This window comes from Lepus europaeus, chromosome 6 (genome assembly GCF_033115175.1).
Source record: "Lepus europaeus isolate LE1 chromosome 6, mLepTim1.pri, whole genome shotgun sequence".
NCBI classification, from domain to species: domain Eukaryota; kingdom Metazoa; phylum Chordata; class Mammalia; order Lagomorpha; family Leporidae; genus Lepus; species Lepus europaeus.
This window is the reverse complement of record NC_084832.1, coordinates 98,379,944-98,406,507: the sequence shown is the minus strand read 5'-3', so window position 1 is coordinate 98,406,507 and position 26,564 is coordinate 98,379,944. Positions and strand designations below refer to the sequence as shown.

Below are 26,564 nucleotides of genomic sequence, written 5' to 3'. Positions count from 1 at the left end.
ATGCGGACCAATCAATTATTTTCCTATTATTCCGTCTCCCTGTCCAGGCCTTACAAGGAAGGCTGGGAAATAACTTTTGTTTCCTGTTTCTGCTTCCTTTAGCCCTGTTCTGTCTACAAAGCCAATCTCTGCTCAGTTCATTAGAACGCCTATCTTTTTTGTGGAATGAAGTGTTGCTTGATTCCAGAATCACAAAGAAGGCCAATTCCCCTCGTTAAAATAAATTGCAATTTTGCCCTTTGATGGAGCCAAATGACAAGCCGATCAGCTTGGTCAAACTTACTTTGTATTGCTGGTCTTTAACTGGTGCCTCAATTATATGAAGGCAGATGATATACAATGGAGTGCAAAGCTCCCCTGCTTGTTCCAGGCACAATGTGAGAGCCTGCGCCGACACCTGTCTCTTGAAGCAGCAGCTTTACGCTGAGTCCCTCCGACCCCCTGAGCGTACGCATTCAGTCTTCCACCATTCCCCTTAGGGGACTGCAGGCCAGAGAATCTGAGCAGCTTTGCCTAAAATCCATGCTTTCATCCTTTTCTGCAGAGTCCGAGGAAGAGGTCCCTCCCTTCTCTTTAAACACCACCTCCTCCCCTTTGGTCCCAATCCTCTGAATTCTCCTGCACCAGGCTTGGTTGAGAACTTCCCTTAAGTCTTTCTCGCCAGCTTCTTCATGCGTGAGGAGGCCGGATTCTGCCCTGGGGTCTCATCCCTGAGCCTGTGCGGTGGCCATGAGCACACTGCTTCCTCTGCCTTCAGCTTGCATGGGCAGTGGCGTGACCTCCTACCCTCTGCACCCACCCTGTGCTTTGCAGTTGCTTCTAGCTACTGCTCAATTTTGCTGTTTCCCTTCACAGTCAAGCTCCTAGATTTACAGTCTAACTCACTGCCTTCTCTTTTCTACCCACTCTTTTCTTGTCTTCAGCAATCCCGAGCCACCTCCCAGGCACTGACCTCACTTCCTGTTGAGAAGATGTGGTTTAGATACTCAGTGGGTTCCTGAAAGTGACTGAAACTCATCTGAAACTCAAAATTCAGGCTTACAGCTGGAGACAAAGGGATGGGAGACAGAAAGTGGAAAAAGGCTATGTCTCAGCGCAGGCACAGTGGTTAAGTTGCTCCTTTCATGGTCTTATCAAATAGCTGCCTGCTCTTTCCATCAATTTTCAGATAGGTTTTTCCAAGAACCAGATTATATAAAAGAGAGAACTCCTTTTGAATATGGCTTATTTATAACTATGTTTGTCAAATATATGTATATGTGTATATATATATATATTTAATAAAAAATTTGAAAGGCAGAGAGGGAGAGATAGAAATCTTCCATCTACTGGTTCATCCAAATGCTCACAACAGCTGAGGCAGGGCCAGGCCAAAGATAGGAGCCTGGAACTTAGCCTGGACCTCAACCCAGGTCTTCCACATGGATGGCAAGGACCCAAGTACTTGAACTATCATCTACTTTCTCCATGGTGTGCATTATTAGGAAGCTGGAATTGGAAGTGGAGCTAGGACTTGAGCCCGGGCACTCTGATAAGGGATGTGGATGTCCTAAGTGGTGTCTTTTTTTCTTTTTTTTTTTAAAGATTTTCTATTTATTTACTTGACAGGTAGAGTTACATACAGTGAGAGGGAGAGACAGAGAGAAAGGTCTTCCTTTTCCGATGGTTCACCCCCCAAATGGCCGCTACGGCCGGAGCTATGCCGATCCGAAGCCAGGAGCCAGGTGCTTCCTCTTGGTCTCCCATGCGGGTGCAGGGCCCAAGGACTTGGGCCATCCTCCACTGCCCTCCCAGGCCACAGCTGAGAGCTGGACTGGAAAAGGAGCAACCAGGACTAGAACCTGGAGCCCATATGGGATTCCGGCGCTGCAGGCGGAGGATTAGCCAAGTGAGCCATGGCGCCAGCCCCTAAGTAGTGTCTTAACTGCTGTGCCAAACGTCTGTGCTTGTCAGATACTTTCTTTTCCTTTTTGACAGGCAGAGTGGACAGTGAGAAAGAGAGACAGAGAGAAAGGTTTTCCTTTGCCGTTGGTTCACCCTCCAATGGCCGCTCCAGCTGGTGCGCTGCAGCCGGTGCACAGATCTGAAGGCAGGAGCCAGGTGCTTCTCCTGGTCTCCCATGCGAGTGCAGGGCCCAAGCACTTGGGCCATCCTCCACTGCCTTCCTGGGCCATAGCAGAGAGCTGGACTGGAAGAGGAGCAACCAGGACAGAATCCGGCGCCCCGGCCGGGACTAGAACCTGGGGTGCTGGCGCCACAGGTGGAGGATTAGCCTAGTGAGCCGTGGCACCGGCCGCTTGTCAGATACTTTTACGATAACTTCATCATTAATATTTCTACTTTGAAGATTTGTCAATTTTTTTTTCCATTCTTTCATCTAAGTGGGAATTCCTTGTGCTAGAGAACTCTGCAGAGAAAAGAAAGGCAAACAGAACTAGGAAGGAGAGTGAGTCCTGCCTGCCTACGTGACAGGTCACTGATTAAGCCCTCCGGGCTTGGAACTTCCTGCTGATCCACCTGCCAGCTGGATGAGCAGCGCAGATTACACAAGAGGAGGAGACAGAGCTCACCTTTGGAACTGGCTCACAACTGCTCTCCTCTCATCAGACCAAGCTGTGTTGATGGTGAGGGCATGGTGTCAACACACCTTCCACACCCCAATAGTGCCATACATCTTGGGCTGAGTCATAGGCTGAATGGTTATTCATGAACACACAGATTCCTAGAACTGGAGAAACCTTAGAAATCACCTATCCCAAGCCCTTCATTAGATATGAAACTATGGCCCAAAGGGGTAAAACTGTCCTGGCTCAAGGTTATCAGAGAAGAGCTCATATTAGAATGCACATCACCTGATTTCCATTCTAAAATCTTTGCTACATGCTGTGATGCCCAGCAGTGATTTGGAAGTGAATCTCTAGTAACAGCTGCGTGTTCTATTAAAGCCACAGCTGTATTATTCTCTGATTTCTAGATTACAACCTATATTCCTGCACCTGTTTGTGGACATGTGTACATCCATTTTTTGTTTGCTCATATTCCTATCCAAAAACATTTAAAAACTTCATATTACTGCAGAATTTAAGTGTTTTTTTTTTTTTTGTACTTCATTAAGCTGATTTTTTTTTTTAAGATTTATTTTATGAGGGCTGGCGCTGTGGCACAGGGGGTTAGGCTGCCATCTGCAGTGCCGGCATCCCATTTGGGCACTGGTTCCAGTCCCAGCTGCTCCACTTCTGATCCAGCTCCCTGCTAATGTGCCTGGGAAATCAGCGGAAGATGGTCCAAGTGCTTGGGCCCCTGCATCCCCTTGGGACACCTGGATGAAGCTCCTGGCTCCTGGCTTCGGTCCAGCCTAGCCCTGGTTGTTGCGGCCACTGGGCAGTGAACTAGCAGATGGGAGATCACTGTCTCTCCTTCTCTCCCTCTCTGTAACTCTCTCAAATAAATAAATTTTTAAAAATTTTTTTGTTTATTTGAAAGAGCATAACAGAGAGAGAGGAAGAGACAGAGACAGAGACAGAGAGAGACTGGCCTTCCTTCCACTGGTTCACTTTCCATAATGGCCGCAATGGCCAGGGCTAGGCCAGCATGAAGCCAGGAGCTTCATCTGGGTCTCCCACGTGGGTACAGGGACCCAAGCAGCTGGGCCATTCTTGCTGCTTTCTCAGGCCATTAGCAGAGAGCTGGATCAGAAGTGGAGCAGCCAGGACTCAAATCGGTGCCCATATGGGATGCTGTGCTGCAGGTGGTAGCTTAGCCCACCATGCCACAGCACTGACCCCTGTTAAGGTAATTCCTGAGGATTCTGCCCATCTCCCTCCAGTGTGTGTTTAGAATACGGCAGTTCGCTTCTGAGAGTGGCCTCTGGCTGAGTGGAGGAAATGAGGACAAGCCATTCAGACTGCCTGGAGGGGCTGTCGCTGTGGCGCAGAGGTTCATACCCAGCTCCCTGCCAACGTGCCTTGGAAAGCAAAGGATGATGCCCCAAGTGGCTGGGCCCCTGCTATCCAAGTGGGAGACCTGGATGGAGTTCCAGGCTCCTGGCTTTGGCCTGGCCCAGCCCTGGACATTGTAGCCATTTGGGGAGTAAACTGTCAGATGGAAGATCTCCTTCTCTGTCACTCTGCCTTTCAAATAAATAAAAAATCAATCTTAAAAACAAACAGGGGCTGATGCTGTGATGCAGCGGATTAAAGCCCCAGCCTGCAGTGCTGGCATCCCATAAGGGTGGGTTGCTCCGCTTCCGATCCAGCTCCCTGCTAATGTGCTTGGGAAAGCAGCAGAGGATGGCCCAAGTCCTTGGGCCCCTGTGCCCACATGGGAGACCCGGAAGAAGCTCCTGGCTCCTAACTTCGGAATGGCTCAGCTCTGGCCGTTGCGGCCATTTGGGAAATGAACCAGCAGACCTCTCTCCCTGTGTCTACCTCTCTATATAACTCTGTATTTCAAATAAATAAAATAAATCTTTAAACAAACAAAAAGCCTGTGTTGGAGATGAAGAAGAAAGAATGAGGGGAAAACCAGTGGGTGGTTGTTACTTTAAGAAAGAGAAAGGGGCTGGTGCTGTGGTGTAGTGGTTAAAACTGCTATCTGCAATGACAGCATCCCATATGGATGATGGTTCAAGTCCCAGCTGCTCCACTTCCAATCCAAGCCCCCTGCTAATGTGCCTGGGAAAGCAGTGGAAGATGGCCCAAGTGCTTAGACCTCTGCCACCCACGTAGAAGACCTGAATGGAGTTCCTGGCTCCTAGCTTTGGCCTGGCCCAGCACATGTTGGCTGACTGGTGCTAGCAGAGATTGGAAAGTTGTGACACAGCACTCTGGGATTAGGCACACAGAGCTTCTCACTAGCTTCCTAGTCCAGCGAAAGCTTGGTCAACCATCAATGGGTATGCTTGGGAGTATTTAAAATCTGATCAGATGGAAAAAAGGATGTCAAGAACATTACCCTGGGACCGGCGCTGTGGCATAGTGGGTTAATCTGCAGTGCTGGCATCCCATATGGGCGCTGGTTCAAGTCCTGGCTGCTCCACTTCCAATCCAGCTCTCTGCTAATGCACCTGGGAAGGCAGCAAAAGATGGCCCAGATCCTTGGGCCCCTGCACCCATGTGGGAGACCTGGAAGAAACTCCTGGCCCTGGCCTGACCCAACTCTGGCCATTGTAGCTATCTGGGGAGTGAACCAGGGGATGAAAGACTCTCTCTCTGCCTCTCAAATAAATATATATATATATTTTTAGAGAACAGGAGAAGAGATGTTCAGATGGACTTGGAGGAACTTGAAGTCAACAAATGTGCCTTTACTAGTAAAGATGGAATGACCCCCAGTTGCCTGTATTCAAGGCATTTTGCCACATTTTCATTCTTTGTAAAGCTGTAAATCATGTGGAGGCAACTTCCAGCCAGATTATCTGAGTTCTGGAAGTAGAGTGATCTACTTTAGAAATTCTCTCTGCATCTTGGGCAAGTTACTTACATTCTTTGTACCTGGATTTCTCCATCTGTGAAACAGACTACCAGCCACCTTGCAGGGCCGCTGTACACATTAAATAAGAAAGTATTTGCAAAAGCATGAGACAGACACAGCACTGTCCTTATCTGCAGTTTATTGCCTGCAGCTTGAAAACCCCAGTACTGAGTGGAAAATTCCAGAAGTAACTCCTCAGGTGAAACTGCACAGTGTTCTGAGTGGCATGATGAATCTTGCTCTGTCCTGCCTGAGATGTGAACCATCCTCTGTCTACACTACTCGCCCACCGGTCACTTTGTAGCTGTCTTGGTTATTGGATGGACATCCATGTGCCTAGCACAGGAACCCTTACTTTACCTAACCGTGGCACAACCGTGGTGGTACTGGCAATTCAGATCTGCCAAAGGGAAGCTGTAAAGCACTTGCTGTGGGCGAAAAGGTCAAAGTACAAAGATATTCTGAGAGAGACAGCAACCCACATTCAGTAAATTATTGCTATCTATTCTGTTTTATTATTAGGTAGTGTTGGTTTCTTATTGTGCCTAATTCATACTTTAGACTTCATCAAGGAAATGTATAGGTAGGAAATACACATGGGACATGAGGCTTGGCTGCTACTGCTCTTTGCAGTTTCAGGCATGCACTGATCTTGGAACGTATCCATGAAATAGGGGGTCTACTGTACTTCCTTTAGGTCACTTTGAAAGTATTTGCTATATGCATGGCCAGATATTTACATAGGCATATCTATACTGAACTTCTTGAAACTCAGCATTCTTTTAACTGGTTTTAAGATAGAAAAATGTCGGTGCTGGCACTGTGGGCTAAGCCTCTGCCTGCAGCACTGGAATCCCATATGGGCGCTAGTTCAAGTCCCAGCTGCTCCACTTCTTATCCAGCTCTCTACTGAGGCCTGGGAAAGCAGTAGAAGATGGCCCAAGTCCTTGGGCCCCTGCACCCACCCACATGGGAGACCCAGAAAAAGCTCCTGGCTCCTGGCTTCGGATCAGTTCAGCTCTGGCTATTGCGGCCATCTGGGGAGTGAACTAGCAGATGGAAGACCTTTCTCTCTGTCTCTCCCTCTCTCTACCTCTCAAATAAATAAATAAAATCTTTAAAAAAAAAAAAAGAAACTTCAGGTTCAAAAAATTGGAGCCACCAGGGGTGGCACATGTTGGCATTTGCCCACCTTGAACCAATTTAACAAAAGCAAGCCTATAGAAAGCTTAACAAATAATGGTCTGTGGGTTGTACCCAGGAAGAAACACACTTGCCACTGAAGCTAAACAACAAGCCACGTATCTGCCTGAACATCCTGCTGCTTATGCCAGAATGCCATGGTACAGGGCTTCATCCCAGGTCACCCCAATAACAGACAGATTCCCCAAGCTGGGCACAGTGGGTTGGTAGTAGGGAGGGGTCTGGATGCAGTATTAGTGCTGGCAGAATCTGTGGCGGCTGCAGCAGGCCCCAGGAGAGGTGAGGCTGAGACTGACAGGCTGGATGGCAGCTGGGATGTGGGGTGTGGAGTGCAAGGGCTTGATCTGGACCAGGAAGGCCCAGAGTTGCCCTGTCACACAACCCAGAAACTAATTAGCTGCTCTCTCCCCAACCCTCCCAAATACTCGCCATGATCATTTCTTGTCTTTAAGGTTGCCAAATCTTATCTCTGTAAATACAAACAAGGTAGGTGAGAAATCTTTGCTCAGCAGGTGTTTCAGCCAATGGAACAATAAACTCTTTCTTACCCAGCTAAGATTCCAATAGGAGGAAAGACAGCAGTGATAATATCCTCATTGTCCCCATGAACCTACACAGGTGTAATTGTTGGCTTCTCTCTCTCAAAACATTTCCTTGCTACGTGCGCTCTTGTACACTTGCACATTTTTGGAGCACATTTTCCTTTAGCTTATGCAGAAGTAAAAATGGGCAAAGCACAAAAGTGTAACACTGAATCCTGTCAAGTCATATCTGTCACCTTAACAACTTGACCCTGGCTTGAATGAAAACCATTGTATTTGGTTACTAAAGTGAGAGTTCAAGGGGTGAGCTTTGTGACACACTGGGTTAAGCTGCTGCTTGGGATGCCCACAGCCCATGCTGATGCTTCTAATCCAGCTGCTTGCTAATGCATCCCAAGAGCTAGCAGGTGATGGTTCAAATATTTCAGTCCCTGCCATCCACGTGGAAGCCCTGGATGGGGTTCTGGGTTCCTTGCCTTAGCCTGGCTGAGACCTGGCTATTGTGGGCATTTGGGGAGTGAAACAGAGGAACTGGCACTCTGATATGGGATGCAGATGGCCCAAGCAGCAGCTTAATCCACTGTGCCCCAACACCGGCCCCTGCTTTCCATTTTTCTAAAAATCCTGCATGGATGCTAAACACCACTGACTGGTTCATTAAGTCACATTTCCAGTTTCTGTACATTGTACTGTTCTCAGCCTGCAACATGCATAAGAGTTACCTAGGACGCTTATTAAAAAATGCAGATTTAAGAAATGCAGATTTGGGGCCCCGGCGTTGTGGCATAGTGGTTAAGCTGCCGCCTGCAGTGCTGGCATCCCATATGAGCACCGATTCGAGTCCCAACTGCTACACTTCTGATCCAGCTCCCTGCTAATGCACCTGGGAAAGCAGTGGAAGATGGCCCATGTCCTTGGGCCCCTGCACCCACATGGGAGACCTGGCTGGCCCAGCTCTGGCCATTGAAGCCATCTGGGGAGTGAACCAATGGATGGAAGACCTCTCTCTCTGACTTTCCCTCTTTCTAACTTTGCCTCAAATAAATAAATAAATCTTTAAAAAAAAAAAAAAAAGAAAGAAAGAAAGAAATGCAGATTCTCAGTCCCTGAACCAAGGCCACACCTCGGCATCGGACTGTGAGAAACAGTGCTGCCCAGAGGAGCGCACGGGGCACCAGTTCATATCCAAGAACGCCATCATCAAGGAGTCAACACCACGCGTCACTTGTTGTATATAAAAAACCTGTTTTCTGGCTAAGAATCGTCCTTTTTGTCCCTTCCACTTCATTACTAGTGGATGGGTTTTCTTTGTTAGGGTCATTTCTCACAAAGAAAAGGCCTGTTTCGGTTTTCTCTTTAACACTTTGACTGTTTAGATGCTATCAGGAGCAGAGAACAAAGCAGAGAAGAGCGGCTGGCTACTCTTGGGGAGCGGCTGCCATTTATGGGCCACTTTCACTGAGCCAGACATTGTGAGCGCATTGCATAGATTAATGCTCACAATCGTTACACCTCCATGAGGTATAGAAATGATTTTTGTTTAAAAGATTTATTTGAAAGGCAGAGCTACAGACACCCACCCACACCCACACCCACATACACACACAATCTTTCATCTCCTGGTTCATACCCTAATGGCTGCAACAGCCAAGGCTGGGTCAGGCTGAAGCCAGGCGCCTGAAACTATCTGAGTCTCCCATGTGGGTTGCGGGGGTCCCAGTACGTTGGTCATCTTCCGCTGCTTTCTCAGACGCATTAGCAGGGAGCTGGATCAGAAGCAGAGCAGCTGAGACTCGGACCAGTGCTCTCCTGGCCTCAAAGGTGTGGCTGAACTCACTGCACAATGTTGCCCTCAGTACCCTTATTTTATAGACGAGAAAACTGCAGCACAGAGGGGTTTGGTGACTTCCCTAAGGTCACAGAGCTGGTGGGCAGCACAGCTGGGATTTGAACCTAGTTGCCTACTCCAGGCTCTAATTTTTTTTAACTACTCTGCCATATCACCCTTCTAGTTTTCAGAAATCACAGTAGCGCTTCAGCCTCCCCAGAGCACTGTATAGTCCACACACATTCATGAGGACGTATTCACACACACACCCGGTGTCACTGACGAAGACAGAAAGCCTTGGGTGCTAAATCTATGACTACCGAAACCTCTACCTCTCTTTCTGGCTGTCAGTATCCTCCTTTGCATTTTTTTTTCATTTTTCTTTTTTTTGGACAGGCAGAGTGGACAGTGAGAGAGAGAGAGAGACAGAGAGAAAGGTCTTCCTTGTGCCGTTGGTTCACCCTCCAATGGCCGCTGCGGCCAGCGTGCTGCAGCCGGTGCAGTGTGCTGATCCAAAGGCAGGAGCCAGGTGCCTCTCCTGGTCTCCCATGCGGGTGCAGGGCCCAAGCACTTGGGTCATCCTCCACTGCACTCCCTGGCCACAGCAGAGAGCTGGCCTGTAAGAGGGACAACCGGGACAGAATCCGGTGCCCCCGACCAGGACTAGAACCCAGCAGCGCAGCTAGGTGGAGGATTAGCCTGTTAAGCCACGAGCCAGCCGCCCTCCTTTGCATTTTACAAATTCAACTTCCTGGAGCCAGCATTGTGGCGCAGCAGGTTAAGCTGCCACCTGCAGTGCTGGCATCCCATATGGGCATCGGTTCAAGTCCTGGCTGCTTCACTTCCGATCCAGCTCCCTCCCTGCTAATGCACCTGGGAAAGCAGAGCTGCCACCCATGTGGGAGACGTGGGTGACCCGGATGGAGCTCCTGGCTGCAGCTTGGTCCAGCCCCAGCTCTTGGGGCCATTTGGAGAGTGAACCAGCAAATGGAAGATCTCCCTCCCCACTCCCTGCCCCGTGCAACTCTGCCTTTCAAATAAGTAAGTCTTAAAACACACAAACACACACAGACACCACATTTGACTTCCTGTAACGGTGTTTTGGACGTCCCATTCCTTGCTCTAAATATCCTAGTGGCTTCTGACTCTGCAAGATGAAAATCAACTTCTTTAGCTTGGCACCTGAGGCTGCTCACAATCTGTCTTTCCGATCTTACTGTTCCTTCTATGCCTATGTGAACCGAGGCTTTTTTCTTTCTGTGATCATGCATAGTTCTTCCTTCCTCATTCCTTGTAAGCGTACATTTTAGTGGATCGAAAAGATTCACAATGTTGTGTTACAGTCTCCACTATCTCATGGCAGAACATGTCCATTACCCCAGCAAGAAAGCCTGTCCCCCCAAGCAGCCACTTCCACTTCAGGTCTCCTTTTATCCCCTGGCAAGCACCAACCTATTTTCTGTCTTTATGGTTTGCTTATCCTGGGTATTTCACGTATGTAAATGGACTCATACAACATGTGGTCATTTGTGCCTGGCTTCTTTCTCTTAGCACAAAGTTTTCAAGGTTCTCTAGTGTTGTACCTTGTTTCAATACTTCATTCCTTTTGATGGCTAAATGATATTCCAATGTATGGACAGAACATTTTGTTTATTTCATTCAACAGTTAGTGGAACACTGGGTTATTTCCACTTTTTGGTGATTATAATAATGCTGTGAACATTTGTGTACACATTTTTGTTGAACACAGGCTTTCAATGTTCTTGGGTCACTCCCTAGGAGTGGAATTGCTTGGTCGTATGGTTACTCAAGCCTAGCTTTTGGAAAAAGTAACACAGTACCTGTGCCATTTCACAGTTCCATCAGAATGCGTGAGGGTTCCTGTTTCTCCACATCCTCACCAAACACTTTTTTTTTTTTTTTCTGTTGTGTTTCTGATTGCAGCCATCCTTGTGGGTAGAGAGGTATCTCATTGTGGTTTTGACATGCATTTTCCTAATCTGAACATCTTTCCATATGTTTATTGACCATTTGTACATCTTCTTTAAAGAACTGTCTACTCATATCCTTTGTCCATTTTTAAATTAGATTGGCTTCTTGAGTTCTAAGAGGTCTTTATATGTCTGGATCCTAGCCCCTTATCAGATACATGAATCACAAATATTTTTTCCCATCCTGTGAGTTATCTTTTCACTTTTCCAATCATATCTTTTGATACACTCAAGTTTTTAAAGTTTTGATGAAATCCAGTGTATCAATGACCATCCCAGTTGGAAATAATCTACCTTCTGCATCAGCATCTGGGGAAGATTCTTGAAAATATAATAAAAACTAGATTTTGGAATCTGATAAAATACATAGAAGACTTTGGCGTAAAACAAGAAGGCAAGATTTGAGAAAATCTGGGGCTCCTGGTGAGATGACGACCTGACCTGGTCTCACGATTTCTGTGGGGCTTTGGTGCACACAGTGGAAAGGGTGACATGCACTGCTTGGTGGCACTTTTGTCACAGAACCTAAACTATTCCTGGGTATACTTGGGATGTTAGCTGTACCTGAGGTCTTTAAAAAAAAAGTCTGTGGAATATGTATATCATGAAAAATACTATGCATAGATTTCAAAGTTTTTGCACCCAAAAGCACGTCAGATGTGTTTTTAAAAACAAATGCACCAGCCGGCGCTGCGGCTCACTAGGCTAATCCTCCGCCTTGCGGCGCCGGCACACCAGGTTCTAGTCCTGGTCGGGGCACCGATCCTGTCCCGGTTGCCCCTCTTCCAGGCCAGCTCTCTGCTGTGGCCAGGGAGTGCAGTGGAGGATGGCCCAAGTGCTTGGGCCCTGCACCCCATGGGAGACCAGGAGAAGTACCTGGCTCCTGCCATCGGATCAGCACGGTGCGCCGGCCGCAGCGCGCTACCGCGGCGGCCATTGGAGGGTGAACCAACGGCAAAAGGAAGACCTTTCTCTCTGTCTCTCTCTCCCTGTCCACTCTGCCTGTCAAAAAAACAAAAAAAAAAAACAAAAAAAAAAAACAAAAAACAAATGCACACCATCTAGGAATTCCCATGTTTTGCTTTTCTTTCCTGTTCTTTCAGAGAGACAAAGATCATGAAGAATTAAACAATAGTGTCTGATTATCCTTTTGCTGGGAAATGATTTCTAGTACCTCTCCTGGCTCAGGATTTCTGGTCAGGGCCCCAGTGTGTCTCCACTCCAACTGGAATCAATCGTTTCCTCTTCTGTCCATGGTATATGTTGTAGAAGCCTTCAAGGGCAGCATTCCAGTTGGCTTCTGCTTGCTGGCTTGTAACCAGTAGTTTTATATTTATGGACAAATCAGAGTGGTGCCCAAGTCCATCTGAGTTTAGAATTGCTGTCACAGCAGAAATTGGAAACCTCAAGAGTCATAAACATTTACCAGATCTACCAGGGTGCCACTTCTCACTATGGCAGATACAAACATACAGGGATCAAGACTTTAACCTTTCAGGGGCATTTACTTGCATTCAAAAAAAATGAAAGAAAGAAAAGAAAGTAACAACAACAATCCCTTAACCTGCTGGGGCTGAATGTTCTAAGATTTCTATAAAATATATGCACAAGACTCCCCTATTTTTATGACAAATTCTTAATTGCCAGATTACATCATATATAATTTTATGTAGACAGGACCCAATATCATTTTCTCAGGAAAATGCTATAGCAACATGAATGGCTGGTATTGAAAAAAATCTTTACTTTAAAAAAAATTCATTTATTTTTATTATTATTTTAAAAGATGAATAAGGCACTCTATTCCTTAGCCTCATTCCTTAAAATCATTCTGTTTTGCAACTGTAACCCTTTAGTTTTACTTACTTAAGGCAGAGTTACAGAGAGAGAGGGAGAGAGATCCATCTTCCATCCAGTGATTCACTCTCCAATCTATGACTGATCCTGCAATGCTGGCTCTAAGCTCTTTATTTTTCATTTTCATTTTTAATTTAACTTAATGTAATTGAAAAGCAGATTACCAGAGAGAAGGACAGGCAGGGAGAGAGCTTTCGTCCGTTGCTTCACTTACTAAATGGCTGTAAAGGCTGGGGCTGCACCAGGCTGAAGCCAGAAGCCAGGAGCCAGGAGCCAGGAGCCAGGAGCTTCATCCAGGTTTCCCATGTGGGTGCAGGGACCCCAGTACTGGGCCAATCTTCTGCTGCTTTCCCAGGCACATTAGCAGAGAGCTGGATTGGAACTGAAGCTGCTGGGACTAGAACCAGCAACCATATGGGATGCTGGCGTCATAGGTGGTACGTGGCAGTTTAATCCACTATACCATACAGCCCGCCCCTAAGTTTTTTATTTTTTAATTTAAACTTATGGTTAGAGTCTACTTGAAAACTTCATGTGAACCAAGAACAAACCCTGGTCTGATCTTTTTTGGCCTAGTCTTCTACCCACTGTGACAAACTGGCCCAATAGTTATAAAGCAAGGGCATTTCTATCAGACACCTGTTACTCGCAAAGATCACATACGTGGTTCTCACACAGAGTCTTTTACTCAAGCTGTCTAGAGCGTCACATCTTCAAAGCTACCGCTTGAGTAGGGAGGGACTTAGATGAAAAGCAGTATGTTTTAAGCTAAAAGGCAATTCCTATCCAGAAATTATTTTTTCTTTGTTTCTTACTCTCCACACCCACTACCTGTTTTGAAGACAGGAAGAAATAAAGACACAAACAACATCTTTTGGGATATACAAATCATAGACAAACTTTGAAGGGGATGTTATTGTTATTTCACCACGACAACTCTAAGCAGGTCTAAAACTTCTGGTCCTTGACTTCAGCAACTGCTGGACAATGTCAACACACACACGCGCACGCCACCTATGCTTCAGAAGTTTGTTTTGGTATCAGAACAGCTCTCCCTGGCAGCTGCAACCAGGGCACCTAATTTTTGTTAAATCTACAAGTCACAATTTATTAACTATTAAGAAATATCGGGGGCTGGTGCTGTGGCATAGTGGGTAAAGCCACCGCCTGCAGTGTTGGCATCCCACAGGGGTGCCGGTTTGAGTCCTGGCTAATCCACTTCCGATCCAGCTCTCTGCTGTGGCCTGCGAAAGCAATGGAAGATGGCCCAAATGCTTGGGCTCCTGTACCTGCGTGGAAGACTCAGAAGCTCCTGGCTCCTGGCTTTGGATCAGCCCAGCTCCAGCCCTTGCGGCCATTTGGGGAGTAAACCAGTGGATGGAAGATTCTCTCTCTGCCTTTTGAATAAATAAATCAATCTTAAAAAAAAAAAAAGAAATATCAGGAGATCAATTAGGAGAATGTTACATTGCTCAAAGCAGTTGATACAACACAGAAAGTAAAGATGGAGCTATTAGGACAAAAAAACAAACTTGAAAAACTCCTCTGTATCCAACCTCATTAAAAGTGTGAAAAAGGGGCTGGTGTTGTGGCAGAGTGGGTAAAGCTACCGCCTGCGATACTGGCATCACATATGGGTGCTGGTTCATGTCCTGGCTGCTCCACTTCTGGTCCAGCTCCCTACTAATGGGAAGGCAGTAGACGATGGCTCAAGTGTTTGGGCCCCTGTACTCACGTGGGAGACTCAGAGGAAGTTCCTGATTCCTGGCTTTGGGTTGGCTTAGCCCAGTGGTTGTGGGCATTTGAATAGTGAACCAGTGGATGGCAGGTCTCTCTCTCCCTCTCTCTCTAATTCTGCCTTTCAAATAAATAAAAACAAATGATGATTCTATTTTGCTTAAAAATAAATTTTTAAAAAAAGCATGTGAAGCAGCGGTAGGCATTTGGCACAGCAGTTAAGGTGCTGTTTGGGACACCTCCTGGGTTTGAGTCCTGGTTCAGCTTCTGGTTCCAGCTTCCTGCTGGTGTGCACCCTTGGAGGTAGCAGGTGATGACTCAAGTACTTGGGTTCCTGTCACTCACGTGGGAGACCTGGACTCTTGCTCTTGCCTGGCCCAGCCCAGCCCCACCTTTTGTAGGCATGTGGGGAACAAATTAGTGGATGGAAGATCTTTGTCTCTCTGCCTTCAAGTCAATAAAAATAACAGCGACGTTAATAGTATTAACTATGTGATCCAATAATGACATTTAGAGAATAATAAAAGATGTCAGCAAATGGACAAAACTATGCAAATGGATAAAACTATGTGAGTTTTGTTTATTCCAAAGATTACAGGGTACAGTAACATTTCAAAAAGCCAAAGATACTATCAGACTACCAAGTATTACAAAACAGGCACATGAAGAAATCCCTTCCACCAGACATCCTCAAACTCTAGAGGATGAGCATAACCTGGAAGGTTTGTTACAAGGCCAATTCTTGGGCCCCTCGTCAGTTTCTTATTCAGTAGGTCTAGTTGGGTAGACCCAAGAACATGCATTTCTAACATACTCCCAAGACGTGCAGACACCACTGGTTCCAAGAGCCTCCTTGGAAAGGGAGCAGACAGATCTCTACTGAGAGAAGGGAGAATAGTTTTTTAAAACGACTGCTGTGGATCATGCTCAAGTGTTTACATAGTTTATCACGCTTAATCCTCGTGGCATCCCAGTGAGCAACAGTTCTCAAAGTTTTCCAGAGCACAGGCACACAAGCGGTAAGCCTGAGTCCTCAAGACGTAGGAGCTGTCTTTGATGACTCTTATTTTACAAATCTATATAAATTTTATGTTGTTTCAAAATATTGTACTGCTGCTTGTTAAAATTAAATATAATTCTAGAAATGATGTATTAGATAATTGGCTTAACCCTTAACCTCAATTTTGTAGTAAAACTGACCTTTGAGAACCTGAGGAAATGGATGGCTGAAGTGTAGCAATAAGCCAGTGAGTGTACACGGGGACAGGAGATGGTGAAAGAACTGTGGTGACACAGCTGGTTCTTACTGGGTCCAGAGCTTGAATGGAGGCCCACAGGTCTCTAAGGACAATGAACCTGCTACTGCTCGACTCTGCCATCTGTCTCATCAGGTTCTCCTCTACTGCTCTCCAAAGAGGACAACTTGCTGTCCCTCGGGTTTTTCCCACTTTCCCCCATCTTCCCATATACGCTCCTGATTCTGTGTGTCTGGAAAACTCGTCCTCATATTCTCTACACGATTAGAATCGTATCTCCCCCTTTCAGATCCAGCTGAAATGCCATTTTCTTTTCAAATTATTTATTTATATAAAAGGCAGGCAGAGATAGACACACACGCGCACGCACACACACAGAGCTCCCATCCACTGGTTCATTCCACAAATGCCTGCAATGGCTACCCTGCTGGGCCTGAGGCTGGGATCTCAAGTCAGGTCTCCCTCGTGGGTGGCCACCGCCATGGTCCCCTCAGGGTCTGCATCAGCAGGAAGTTGGAGTGAGAAGTGGGAGTACGAACCCAGGCAATTGGATGTGGGATGTGGGTATGTTAACCACTAGGCCAGATACCTGCCTCCTCATTTTCTGTCTGAAAACCAAATACCATCTTTAAAAGGTGGCTGGACTGAACCCCTCAAATGAGTTCCCACGGCTGCCCAGACATGCTTTAATGTCAGTGGCTATGTAATTTTCTTGTAAATAAGGTTGTGCAAATAATCTCAAGGTCCCTAATTTCCTCACGTTTCTGGAAAGAAATGATTCTGTTTGATAATGAAATTATACTGGAATTCAAAACACGAAATTTTCTACAATGTAAGATATTGGCTATCAAAAACAGAAATTGAAAAAATACATTGAAAAGAAATTCCCAGGACAAGTGTTGTGGTGCAGTGGGTTAAGCTGCTCCTTGGGGTGTCCGTATCCCATATCATCAGAGTCCAGTCTCAGCTCCCTGCCAAAGTACACCCTGAGGGGCAGCAGATACCACCCACGGGGGAGACCTGGATAGGGTTGCTGGCTCCAGGCTTTGGCCTGGCCCAACCTGGGCTGTTGCTGCCACTTGGGGAGTTTTACAGTCTTCAGAACTTTGTGCCAATGAGTTAGAATAAAGTCTAAAAACATAGCAGTAATATACCCAGACTCTCAGAATTGGAAGAGGCCTAAAAGTCATTTAGGACAACTGCCTTTATTTTGAATTAATACAACTTTTGGACTCTGTGTTATGGTCAGAAGTCCCATTTGTTTAGTTAATGCTGTTTAATCTCCATCTAGCTTGATTTTCATCTCTTTATACTGCGATTTCAGTGCTACCTGAAGAAAGCTTTTTGCCCTGAAAAAAATTTTTTTTTTGAATGGACTTTTTCTGAAGGGTCAAACCCGACTTTGGCCCAACGAGAGCTAAACTGCAGAATCTACTTTGATTTTAAAGAGCGTTAACTTTAGTGAGGCTAATTCTGAACCTCTGAGGAATGAATTCTTACCCCCACCTGTACTTCTTGATCATTCTGCTGAAGCCACGCCACAGTCCCCGCCAAGACCAGAGACACTCAGGCTAAGCAGGGTGGCCATCTGCTCCATTTGGCCAGCTCTAGCTTTGGAATCTGAGAGGATCTCATATGCTGATTACATCTTGGTTTAACCCTGGGAGAGTGAAAAGAGGAAAGGATATCAAGGGCATTTATCTTTTCCATCTACCCTGGGCTCCTCCCAATCCCAATATGGGACTCTAGGGGCTGGTGCTGTGGTACTACTAGAGCAGGCTGGGCCTCTGCCTGCAGTGCCGGCATCCCATGTGGGTGCCAGTTCGTGTCCTGGCTGCTCCTCTCCCGATCCAGCCCTCTGCTCTAGCCTGGGAAAGCAGTAGAGGATGGCCCAGGTGCTTGGGCCCTTGTACTTGCGTGGGAGAACCAGAAAAAAACACCTGGCTCCTGGCTTAAGATTGGCCCAGCACCAGCCATTGCAGCCATCTGGGGAGGGAACCAGGAGATGGAAGACCTTTCTCTCTGTCTCTCCCTCTCTCTATTTCTACCTCTCAAATAAATAAATAAATATTTTTTTAAAAAAAAGAAAAAAGAGCAGTGACTCCAGCATGACCTTAAGCAAGTTCTATAACCCTAGGAGGCCCTAGTTTTCTATCTGCACAAGGAGACCCTAGCAGTACTGTAATTTCCTTATGGGTAATTGGCAAGTTTAGGTGGGGAATCGCCTGTTGAACATTTAGGACAAGGCTCAGTACACAGCAAATTCTCAATAAATGCCAGCTATTATTATTTTCAATAAGGAGTAGCAACACGAACATAATCCATGTGAATTCAATTCTCTTCTCTATATGAGCTTTAGCATGTATTTCATTCCTTCTCTGATTCAGTTATAACAACAATATTGGCTCCCCAAACTATCTTTAGCCCAACTCCCTTTCAGAACTGAAGACCAGTCTTTGCAATTCCCAAGATACCTCAGAAGTGCCTTTGGAACCTAAAGTAAGTCCCAAACCTGGTCATTATCTGGCACTGAACAAGATCTGACCCTCCACTTGACCTCTGCATATCTGTGAAAGACAGCATTATTTTTCTGGCTACCTAGGCGGAAGGACAGTTATTTTTAAAAAATAACTGCACCAGTTAATCAGTTGCCACGTCATTCATTTACTCAACAAATATTTACTGGCCCTCTTCTATAAGCCAAGTATTGTGTTAAACTCTGGGTACAGGGCGGTGAGCAGAACTTACATGCTTCTGTCCTCAGCTGCAAATATATAAGATACACTTGGAAGGAAATTTCAATCCATGAGAAAACACAACGGGGGACATAATTTACAAGAAGAAGCAGGGAAGAGCTCTCAGCGGAAGTGACAATTTGAACAGAGGCCTGAAAGAGGCAAAGGAAGCTGGCAGGTGAGTAAAGGAGTCGAGAGCCTTCTGGGCGGTGGGGTCAGCACGTGCAAAGGCTCTGAGGCCGGCCAGGCTCATTGCCCTTTCTGAGCAGCTGAAAGGAGGCAGGGCAGCATGGCCAGCAGCTGGCTGGAGACGAGGCTGGAGCAGCAGGCAGGGCTTATCCGCCTGAAGGGTTCTGAGCAGGAAAGGCACAGCATTGGGCCACTCTGGCTGCTTTTGCAGAGTGGACTGCAGGGGGCAAGAACAGGGTTAGAGACGAGTCAGGAGGCTGCTCGGGCGCTTCGGATCAGAAGCTGGCGGCTGCAGTGATGAAGAAGAGCTGATGGACTTGAGACACCATTTGGAGGTCAGAGCGATAGGACTCGGTGACTAGGAATGTGGGGAGTAAGGGACGGGGGTAGGTTCTCAGGTTTCTGGCATGAGCTACATGCAGGAGATTCTGTATTCCTAAAATAACTCATGAGCTCCCTACTTTGTCTCTAAGTCATTATAACTTCCTATATGGGTCATTGCTCCTTTTGAGTTTCCCTACCTCTGGTCTGTGTTAACTTCAGATCACCCTATGTGGCATGACCTTCCTAATGCAGGTCTGGTCACATGATCCCCATTCAAGACTCTGCAGTGCTTCCTCTTCACCCACTGAGGTATGAATGCCTTAACCTAAGCTTCCAAGGCTCCACAACTTAAAAGTGATAGCCTACTTTGCTTCACTTCTGTACCTCGGTCCTGTTTTAGTGGCGCTGGACTACCTACTGTTCCTTGAATGTGTCACCACGCATTCCTACCCCAGGGCCTTTGTTCACATTCTTCCGTAAGTCTTACCATCTCATCACCTGAAACCTTGCTCAACTTTCAAAGTTCCTTACTTACGAAATGTCCCATCCTTAAATTTCATGATGCTCTGTGCCTCTCATACAGCACTTAGGTTTCTGCTTTTTATTGGGGCGATTAGTTTTATTATGACTTAACTCATGTGCATTCCCTACCCCCTCACAGGCCATAATGCCTTTGTGCGCGGCTCTGTTGCTCATACGCTCCCACTGCCCTGCCCTTAGTGGGTCAATAATATGACTATGAGGCCAGCGTCGGGGCGCAGAAGATTAAGCTGCCGCCTACGATTCCACATAAGTGCCAGTTTGAGTCCCAGCTGCTCCACTTCCCATCTGGCTCCTGCTAACAGCCATGGAAATGCAGCAGATGACAGCCCAAGGACTTGGGCTCCTGACACCCATGTGGGAGGCCAGAATCGAGCTCTAGGCTCCCAGCTTCAGCCTGGCCCAGCCCTGGCCTTTGTGGTCCCTTGGGGATGAAGATCTCACTGTCTCCCTCTCTATATATAACTCTGCCTTTCTTTTCTTTGTTCTTTTATTTTTAAAGATTTATTGGGACCAGCAAAGCTGCTGCCTGCAATGGTTTGGGACATATATGGACACTGGTTCAAGTCCTGGCTGTTCCACTTCTGATCCAGCTCCCTGCTAATGTGCTTGGGAAAGCATCAAATGCTTGGTTCCCTGCACCCACATGGGAGACCTGGAAGAAGATTCTGGCTTCAGATTGGCCTAGTCCTGGTTGTGGCCATTTGGAGAGTGAATCCGAGGATGGAAGATTTTCTCTCTCTCTGTAATTGCCTTCTTCTTCTTCTTCTTTTTTTTTTTTTTAATATTTATTTATTTATTTACTTGAAAGGCAGAGTTACACAGAGCCAGAGGCAGACAGAGAGGTCTTCCTCCACCTGCTGGTTCACTCCTCAAATGGACGCAAAAGCCAGAGCTGGGCCAATCCAAAGCCAGGAGCCAGGAGCTTCTTCCAAGTCTCCCACATGGGTGCAGGGGCCCAAGCACTTGGGCCATCTTTCACTGCCTTCCCAGGCCATAGCAGAGAGCTGGATCGGAAGTGGAGCAGCCTGAACTGACGCCCATTTAGGTTGCAGGCATTGCAGTTGGCGGCTTTATCTGCTATGCCACAGCGCCGGCCCCTATAACTTTTTCAAATAAATAAATAAATAAATGTTTAAAAAAGTACAGTAAGGAGGATGTGTAATTAAAAGTTACTTATACTTTACATTATGAATGATATAGCTAACTCTTCCCAGGGAGTATTTGTTTTTAGAAGGAGGTGCTTTTAACCCAAATGATCTAATCAGTAGAGAGTGACTCAGAAATCATATTAGCCTACAGAAATTCTTGGTGCCTCTAGCAACTCCACTGCTGAAAGGCTGCTGGTTTCTAGGTTCCAACACCCAGGAGCGGCAAAACCTTTGTAAGGGAGACACTGACAACCAAAATGCACTCCTTCCATGCATATGTCCAGCTCATCAATTTACATGTACCCACGCCTGAAACACAATCCGCCATGCACGTGAGGACACAACAGGAAGCCCCAAGTTGATCTCACGGTGAGAAATACTGAGTTATGGACAGCAAAAGTGTATACGAGATGGGCAAGGAGGATACGGGAAACGGGAAAAACAGGCAAGGGGGCTCAGGCGTGCGGCAGGTATATGAGACTAGTGTTTACTACTTCGCTGACTGGTGGTAGTCTGGAGCAAACCACTTCCTAGTCAGCCGAATGCGCCAGGACAGTACACAGTAGCCCACAACAGCCCCGCAGGAGTGCACAGTACCTGTTCATGTCGGCACACAAAAGATAAATTCCAAGTCCTACTTCCATTTAACAAGGTTGCCCCTGATAATTTGCTGCTCCTGTCACAGTCTCAATTTATAGTTGAGAAATCAACCATGGGCTTCCTAACTAATAGATGTCAACTCTCTTAATCACCAACTTCAATTCCAACAAACACCTGGGTCAGAAGCAAGAGCAGGAAGTTCAAAGTTGGTGCGGCACAAAGAACCCTCCAGTGGGGTGCTGACACATTTGGGTCATGCCTGGGTGACACTGAGCAAACTGCATAACTTAAGGTCCTTCCCACCTCTAAAACCTTACAATTTGAGAGAGCTAAAGAGGAAGATCATCCTTGTTTGATATGTAACAGACAAATAACAGTGACATTAGGCAAGCTTGTTTAAATATGAATGCCTCTCCCATTATCTAGATGGGGTAGCACCCTTTGGCGATATGATATGTCAAGGTCTCTACTGACTGCTGGAGAAATGCCAGACTTCCTTCTGGCACGGAAGGCTTTCCACATTTGCCCAACTTTATCTAACACTTCATACACTTCAGATGTCCAACGCGCGCTCCGGCCCATCTGGTTTCCTTATCACCACTTTACCTCTTGCTTAATTCTTCGCCACCACCCACTCTCCTAGCCAAAGTTCTGTAACCTTCATGAAACCTTCCAAACTAGGTTCTACAACCTTCTTACAGACTTCCCACTGCTCAAATTATCTCGTCTATCGGTCTCCGCTCTTCAGCTCTGCATTCCTACAGGACTAACTTACCTAGTGGTCGGCATTGTCTTCATTCACAGATAAGAAAATTGGGCCCAGGGAGGCTAAGCTATGAGAAGCAGCAGCAACACCGGATCTCATTCCCTTACCTTCAAAGCCCACACTTCTTTTCATTGTACCAAGCTGCTTCACGTATTAAAAAACTATAAGGGGAGGATGTGGTTAAAAAAAAGTCTATAAACCAGTTTTAAAACCGCTTGTTGTGACATAAACTCAGATACACCACATCCTTTGAACCATTCCGGTAATAAACGCTTGGAGTAGCATGGATAGTTTTTAAGGGGGTTGTTAGTCCTGTTTCCCGAGCCAAGCATTAAAAAGATAATTCAGAGTAAATGACAGGTGGGTGGCTACCGGGGGAGAGGGGTGGCAATATGGCAAAAGAAAATACAAGAAACGGGACGGAAAAGAGATGAAAGTGTAATATAAAATCATCAGAATGTGCAAGTATGGACTATGAGGCTGGGGAAAGGGGTGAAGTACCTAAGCTGAGGGGCCTACGTCTAGCCTTGGTAAGACGCGCGCTTGTGTCCGGGGTGTCAATACACAGGCAGGAGGACACATGGCCAGAGACAGGAACTCCGGGGGGCTGCCAGCAAGGGCAGGTCGTGGGGCCCAGGGTGGGGCACGGCACCCTGGGTGGCCGTGGGCGCCGTCGGAGGGGCCCGAGGGCGCGGCGGGGGGCGAAGGTGAAGCGGTTCGGAGGGCACGGCGCGCCCAGACCCCAGACAGGACTTCTGTCTGCCCCTCCGCAGCTGGCTGGCGTGCTTCAGGGTTCACACTCGCACTCCCCAAAGCCCTCCTGGGGGGCCTCCGGCAAGACCCTGGGGTCCTGCCACTTCGCCTCCTCTATTCCCCGGGGACTCTGCGAGGGGGCAGGGGGAAGCCGGAGGGTCCTTACCCAGAAAGATGGAGATGATGAGCCGCAGCGCCTGTTCTGACGCGCCCAGGGACGTCGCCAACTTGTTAAGGCTCAGCTCCTCGAAACCCGACCGCAGCCCCCTCATCGGCTCCACCACCGTCCCCACGTCCCCCTCCGCTGCGGACGCCATCTTAACTGCGGGCGCCCCCCGGGGACCCCCAGCTCCGCGCGCCCCGAATGTGGGCAAGACGCTGTGGCTTCACCCCCAATTCCGGCCCGGGGCCCGCCCACGGCGTGCGCATTGGCTGCAGGTCCGCCCAGCGCCGCCAGACCCACCCGGTGATTGGTCGAGGCGTGCAGGGGGCGGGGCCTAGCGCGGTAAGGTAGGAAGAGGGCGGGCCCGAACGTTTGTAAGGCAAAGGTGACTCCTGCCGAGAGGGAACGCCGGCCGGCGAGGGCGGGGCGGGGCGTGGAGCCGCGACCCAGGGCGGCGATTGGAAAAGTCCGAGGCCCGCGGCGCGCTGACGGTGCCGCTCGGATCTAACTGCTCGGGGGAGGAGTCCGCGAGGGCAAGTGTCCGGCCGGCTCGCTCGCTGCCTTCCTATTGGCTGAGACGGGAGCAGGCGAGAGTCGGGGCGGGGAGGGGGCCGTCACCCGACCGCGAGGTTACTGTCGGTCGCCGGCGCGCTGGGGTTACTGGGGCATGTAACGGGGAGGCGGGAATTCCTGCTGCAGCCCCTCGAGCGCCCCCTAACGGCGCTTCCCGGCCGTTCTTCGGTTCCGGAGCCGTTAGGCGAGCCGCTGCCACTGCCCAGGGCCGTGCGGGGAGAGCGGGTGCTCCGGCAGCACCTTCTTATTTTTTATCCCACGGATCCTTTCCCCCATGCAGTTTCCTGTAGTAAAACGTGACCTTCCTGTAGGAGGCGATGAAATCTAAACATGCCGAACGGGCACCTGTTAATTAAAAATTCAACTAGTGCTGTCACTGAGTTATACCTATGCTATAGTGTTCCGACGGCGCTGACGCGTAAGGCAGAGCCCGTTCTTTGCACCTGCCTCCCATTCTCGCTTCCAACAGGTAATCCCTTGTTCAGGCTTAAAAAAAAAAAAAGTGTGTGTCACACTTAGCATGTGTCAGGACCTGTGCTGGGTTTGTGAGCATCATCGTGAGCCCGAAGCCCAGGCGTGGGGATGACGCACAATTAATAGCATCAATGACCGTGTAATTGGCCGCGAAGGCGAGCGCTCTGCGGGACAGGATCAAGGTTCCATGAGCGTCTGAGACAAGGAACTCTACGAGTTTCTTGTAATAACGAATTTGCAGGGCATTCTTGGACAATTGCAGCTCGTGGTTTTTTTTTTAGCCCTTTGCACTTTTTACCTACAAGTGCACTTAATGTGTCTGTGCAGCGGGGTGTTTGTTATTATCGTGTCCTCTTAGAGAAACGGACGCTTGGAGAAGCTCAAGACCTAGCTCCCTTCATTTCCCAGCCAGCGGCAGAGACAGAATTTAAACAGGTCTGTCGGTTCTTTCCCCTCCCCTCTTTACAGGGGAGGAAGTATGTCATTCGTTTAGAAAAGTATTTAGTGGGGCCCGCGCTGTGGCCGCAGCAGGTTAACACCCTGGCTGGAAGCACCGGCATCCCATATGGGCACCAGTTCGAGACCCAGCAGCTCCATTTCCGATCCAGCTCTCTGCTGTGGCCTGGAAAAGCGGTAGAAGATGGCCCACGTCCTTGGGTCCATGCACCCACGTGGGAGACCAGGAAGAAGCTCCTGGCTTCGGATTGGCGCAACTCCAGCCATTGTGGCCAATTGGGGATTGAACCAATGGATGGAAGATCTCTCCTCTCTGTGTAACTCTTTTTTTTTTTTTTTTTTTTTTTGACAGGCAGAGTGGACAGAGAAAGAGACAGAGAGAAAGGTCTTCCTTTGCCGTTGGTTCACCCTTCAGTGGCCACCGCGGCACCGCGTCGATCCGAAGGCAGGAGCCAGGTGCTTCTCCTGGTCTCCCATGGGGTGCAGGACCCAAGCACTTGGGCCATCCTCCACTGCACTCCCGGGCCACAGCAGAGAGCTGGCCTGTAAGAGGGGTAACCGGGACAGAATCGGTGCCCCGACCAGGACTAGAACCCGGTGTGCGGTGCCGCAAGGCGGAGGATTAGCCTATTGAGCCATGGCGCCGGCCTAATAAATAAAATCTTTAAAAAAATGTATTTAGTATAACTTCCCAAGTTAAGAACTGCCCCAAGGGATGGGGAAACGGTGTTGTGACAGGTGGGCTAAGCATGCCGGCATCCCATATGGTTGGAGTCCCAGCAGCTCCACTTCCCAGCAGCTCCCCGCTAAGGGGCCTGGGAAAGCAGAGGGCTGAGCTGCTGCTTGGGGTGCCCGCCGACCATATTGGAGCTCTGGTTCTGATGTAGCTTCTGGCTAATGTGCGCTCTGGGGGGCAGCAGATGATGGCCCAAGTGCTCTGGGCCCTTGCCACCCATATGGATGGAGTTCTGGGATTCTGGCTTCATCCTGGCCCAGCCCCAGCTCTTGAGGGCGTTTGGGGGAGTGAACAAATGGATGGAAGATCTGTCTCTCTTCTCTCTCTCACTCTCTCACTCCGCCTTTCAAGTAGAGAAAATGAATAAGCATTAACAGGAAGAAAGGAAGGGGGAGAGAGAGAAAGAGAGAGAGTGAGAGAGAGAGAGAGAGAGATCACGTGCACTGTTGAAGAGCCTGGAACATCTCTTCCTGAGTCATTTCCCTTCTCAGAGGTTGCCACTTTGGAACCCATTTTTGTACTTTAGATACTGTGTATATCCAGAAACAATATGCAGTATAGCTTTGCATAATGGGTCATTTCAATTTGTTCTTTTTTGTTTTTTAAGATTTATTTACTTGAAAGGCAGAGTTAGAGAGAGGGAGACAGAGAGAAAAAGATCTTCCATTTCCCCAAATGGCTGCAATGGCCAGGGCAGGCCAGGATAAAGCCAGGAGCCAGGAACTCCTTCCAGGTCTTCTGCATGGGTGGCAGGGGTCCAAGCACTTGGACCATCATCTGCTGCCTTCCCAGGTGAATTAGCAGGAAGCTGGATGGGAAGTGGAGCAGCTGAGGCTCCCACTAGCACTAATATGTGATGTAGGCAGTGGCTTAACTCATGGTGCCACAATGCTGGCCCTTGCAACTTGTTTTTGTTGACATCTTTATTGAGATATATTCATGTTACATACAATGGGCTTCAAAAGGTTTGTAGAAAAATGGAATTAAAAGATAAAAAAAAATTGGGCCAGTGCTATGGTATAGTAGGTTAAACACCCACCTGTGGTGTTGGCATCCCATATGGACAGCAGTTCGAGTCCTAGATTCTCCACTTCAAATCTAGCTCTCTGCTGTGGCCTGGGAAAGCAGTGCAAGATGGCTCAAGTGCTTGGGGCCCTGCACCCACATGAGAAACTCCAAGGAAGCTCCTGGCTCTTGACTTCAGATTGGCCCAGCCCC

The 26,564-nt window shown here is 47.9% G+C and overlaps 1 protein-coding gene across 2 annotated transcripts in view; it reads right to left on the bottom strand.

Moving 5' to 3' along the window:
• LPCAT3 (lysophosphatidylcholine acyltransferase 3) overlaps positions 1-23,300 on the bottom strand; it is a 42,494-nt gene extending 19,194 nt beyond the window's left edge. The window contains exon 1 of one of the 2 annotated variants that reach the window (XM_062194684.1): positions 23,111-23,300. In XM_062194684.1, the coding sequence (XP_062050668.1) occupies positions 23,111-23,261 (151 nt within the window). In that variant the 5' untranslated portion in view covers positions 23,262-23,300. The remainder of the gene's footprint in view (positions 1-23,110) is intronic. The other variant, XM_062194683.1, reaches the window with a different exon arrangement.
• Between the last annotated feature and the right edge of the window lie 3,264 nt (positions 23,301-26,564).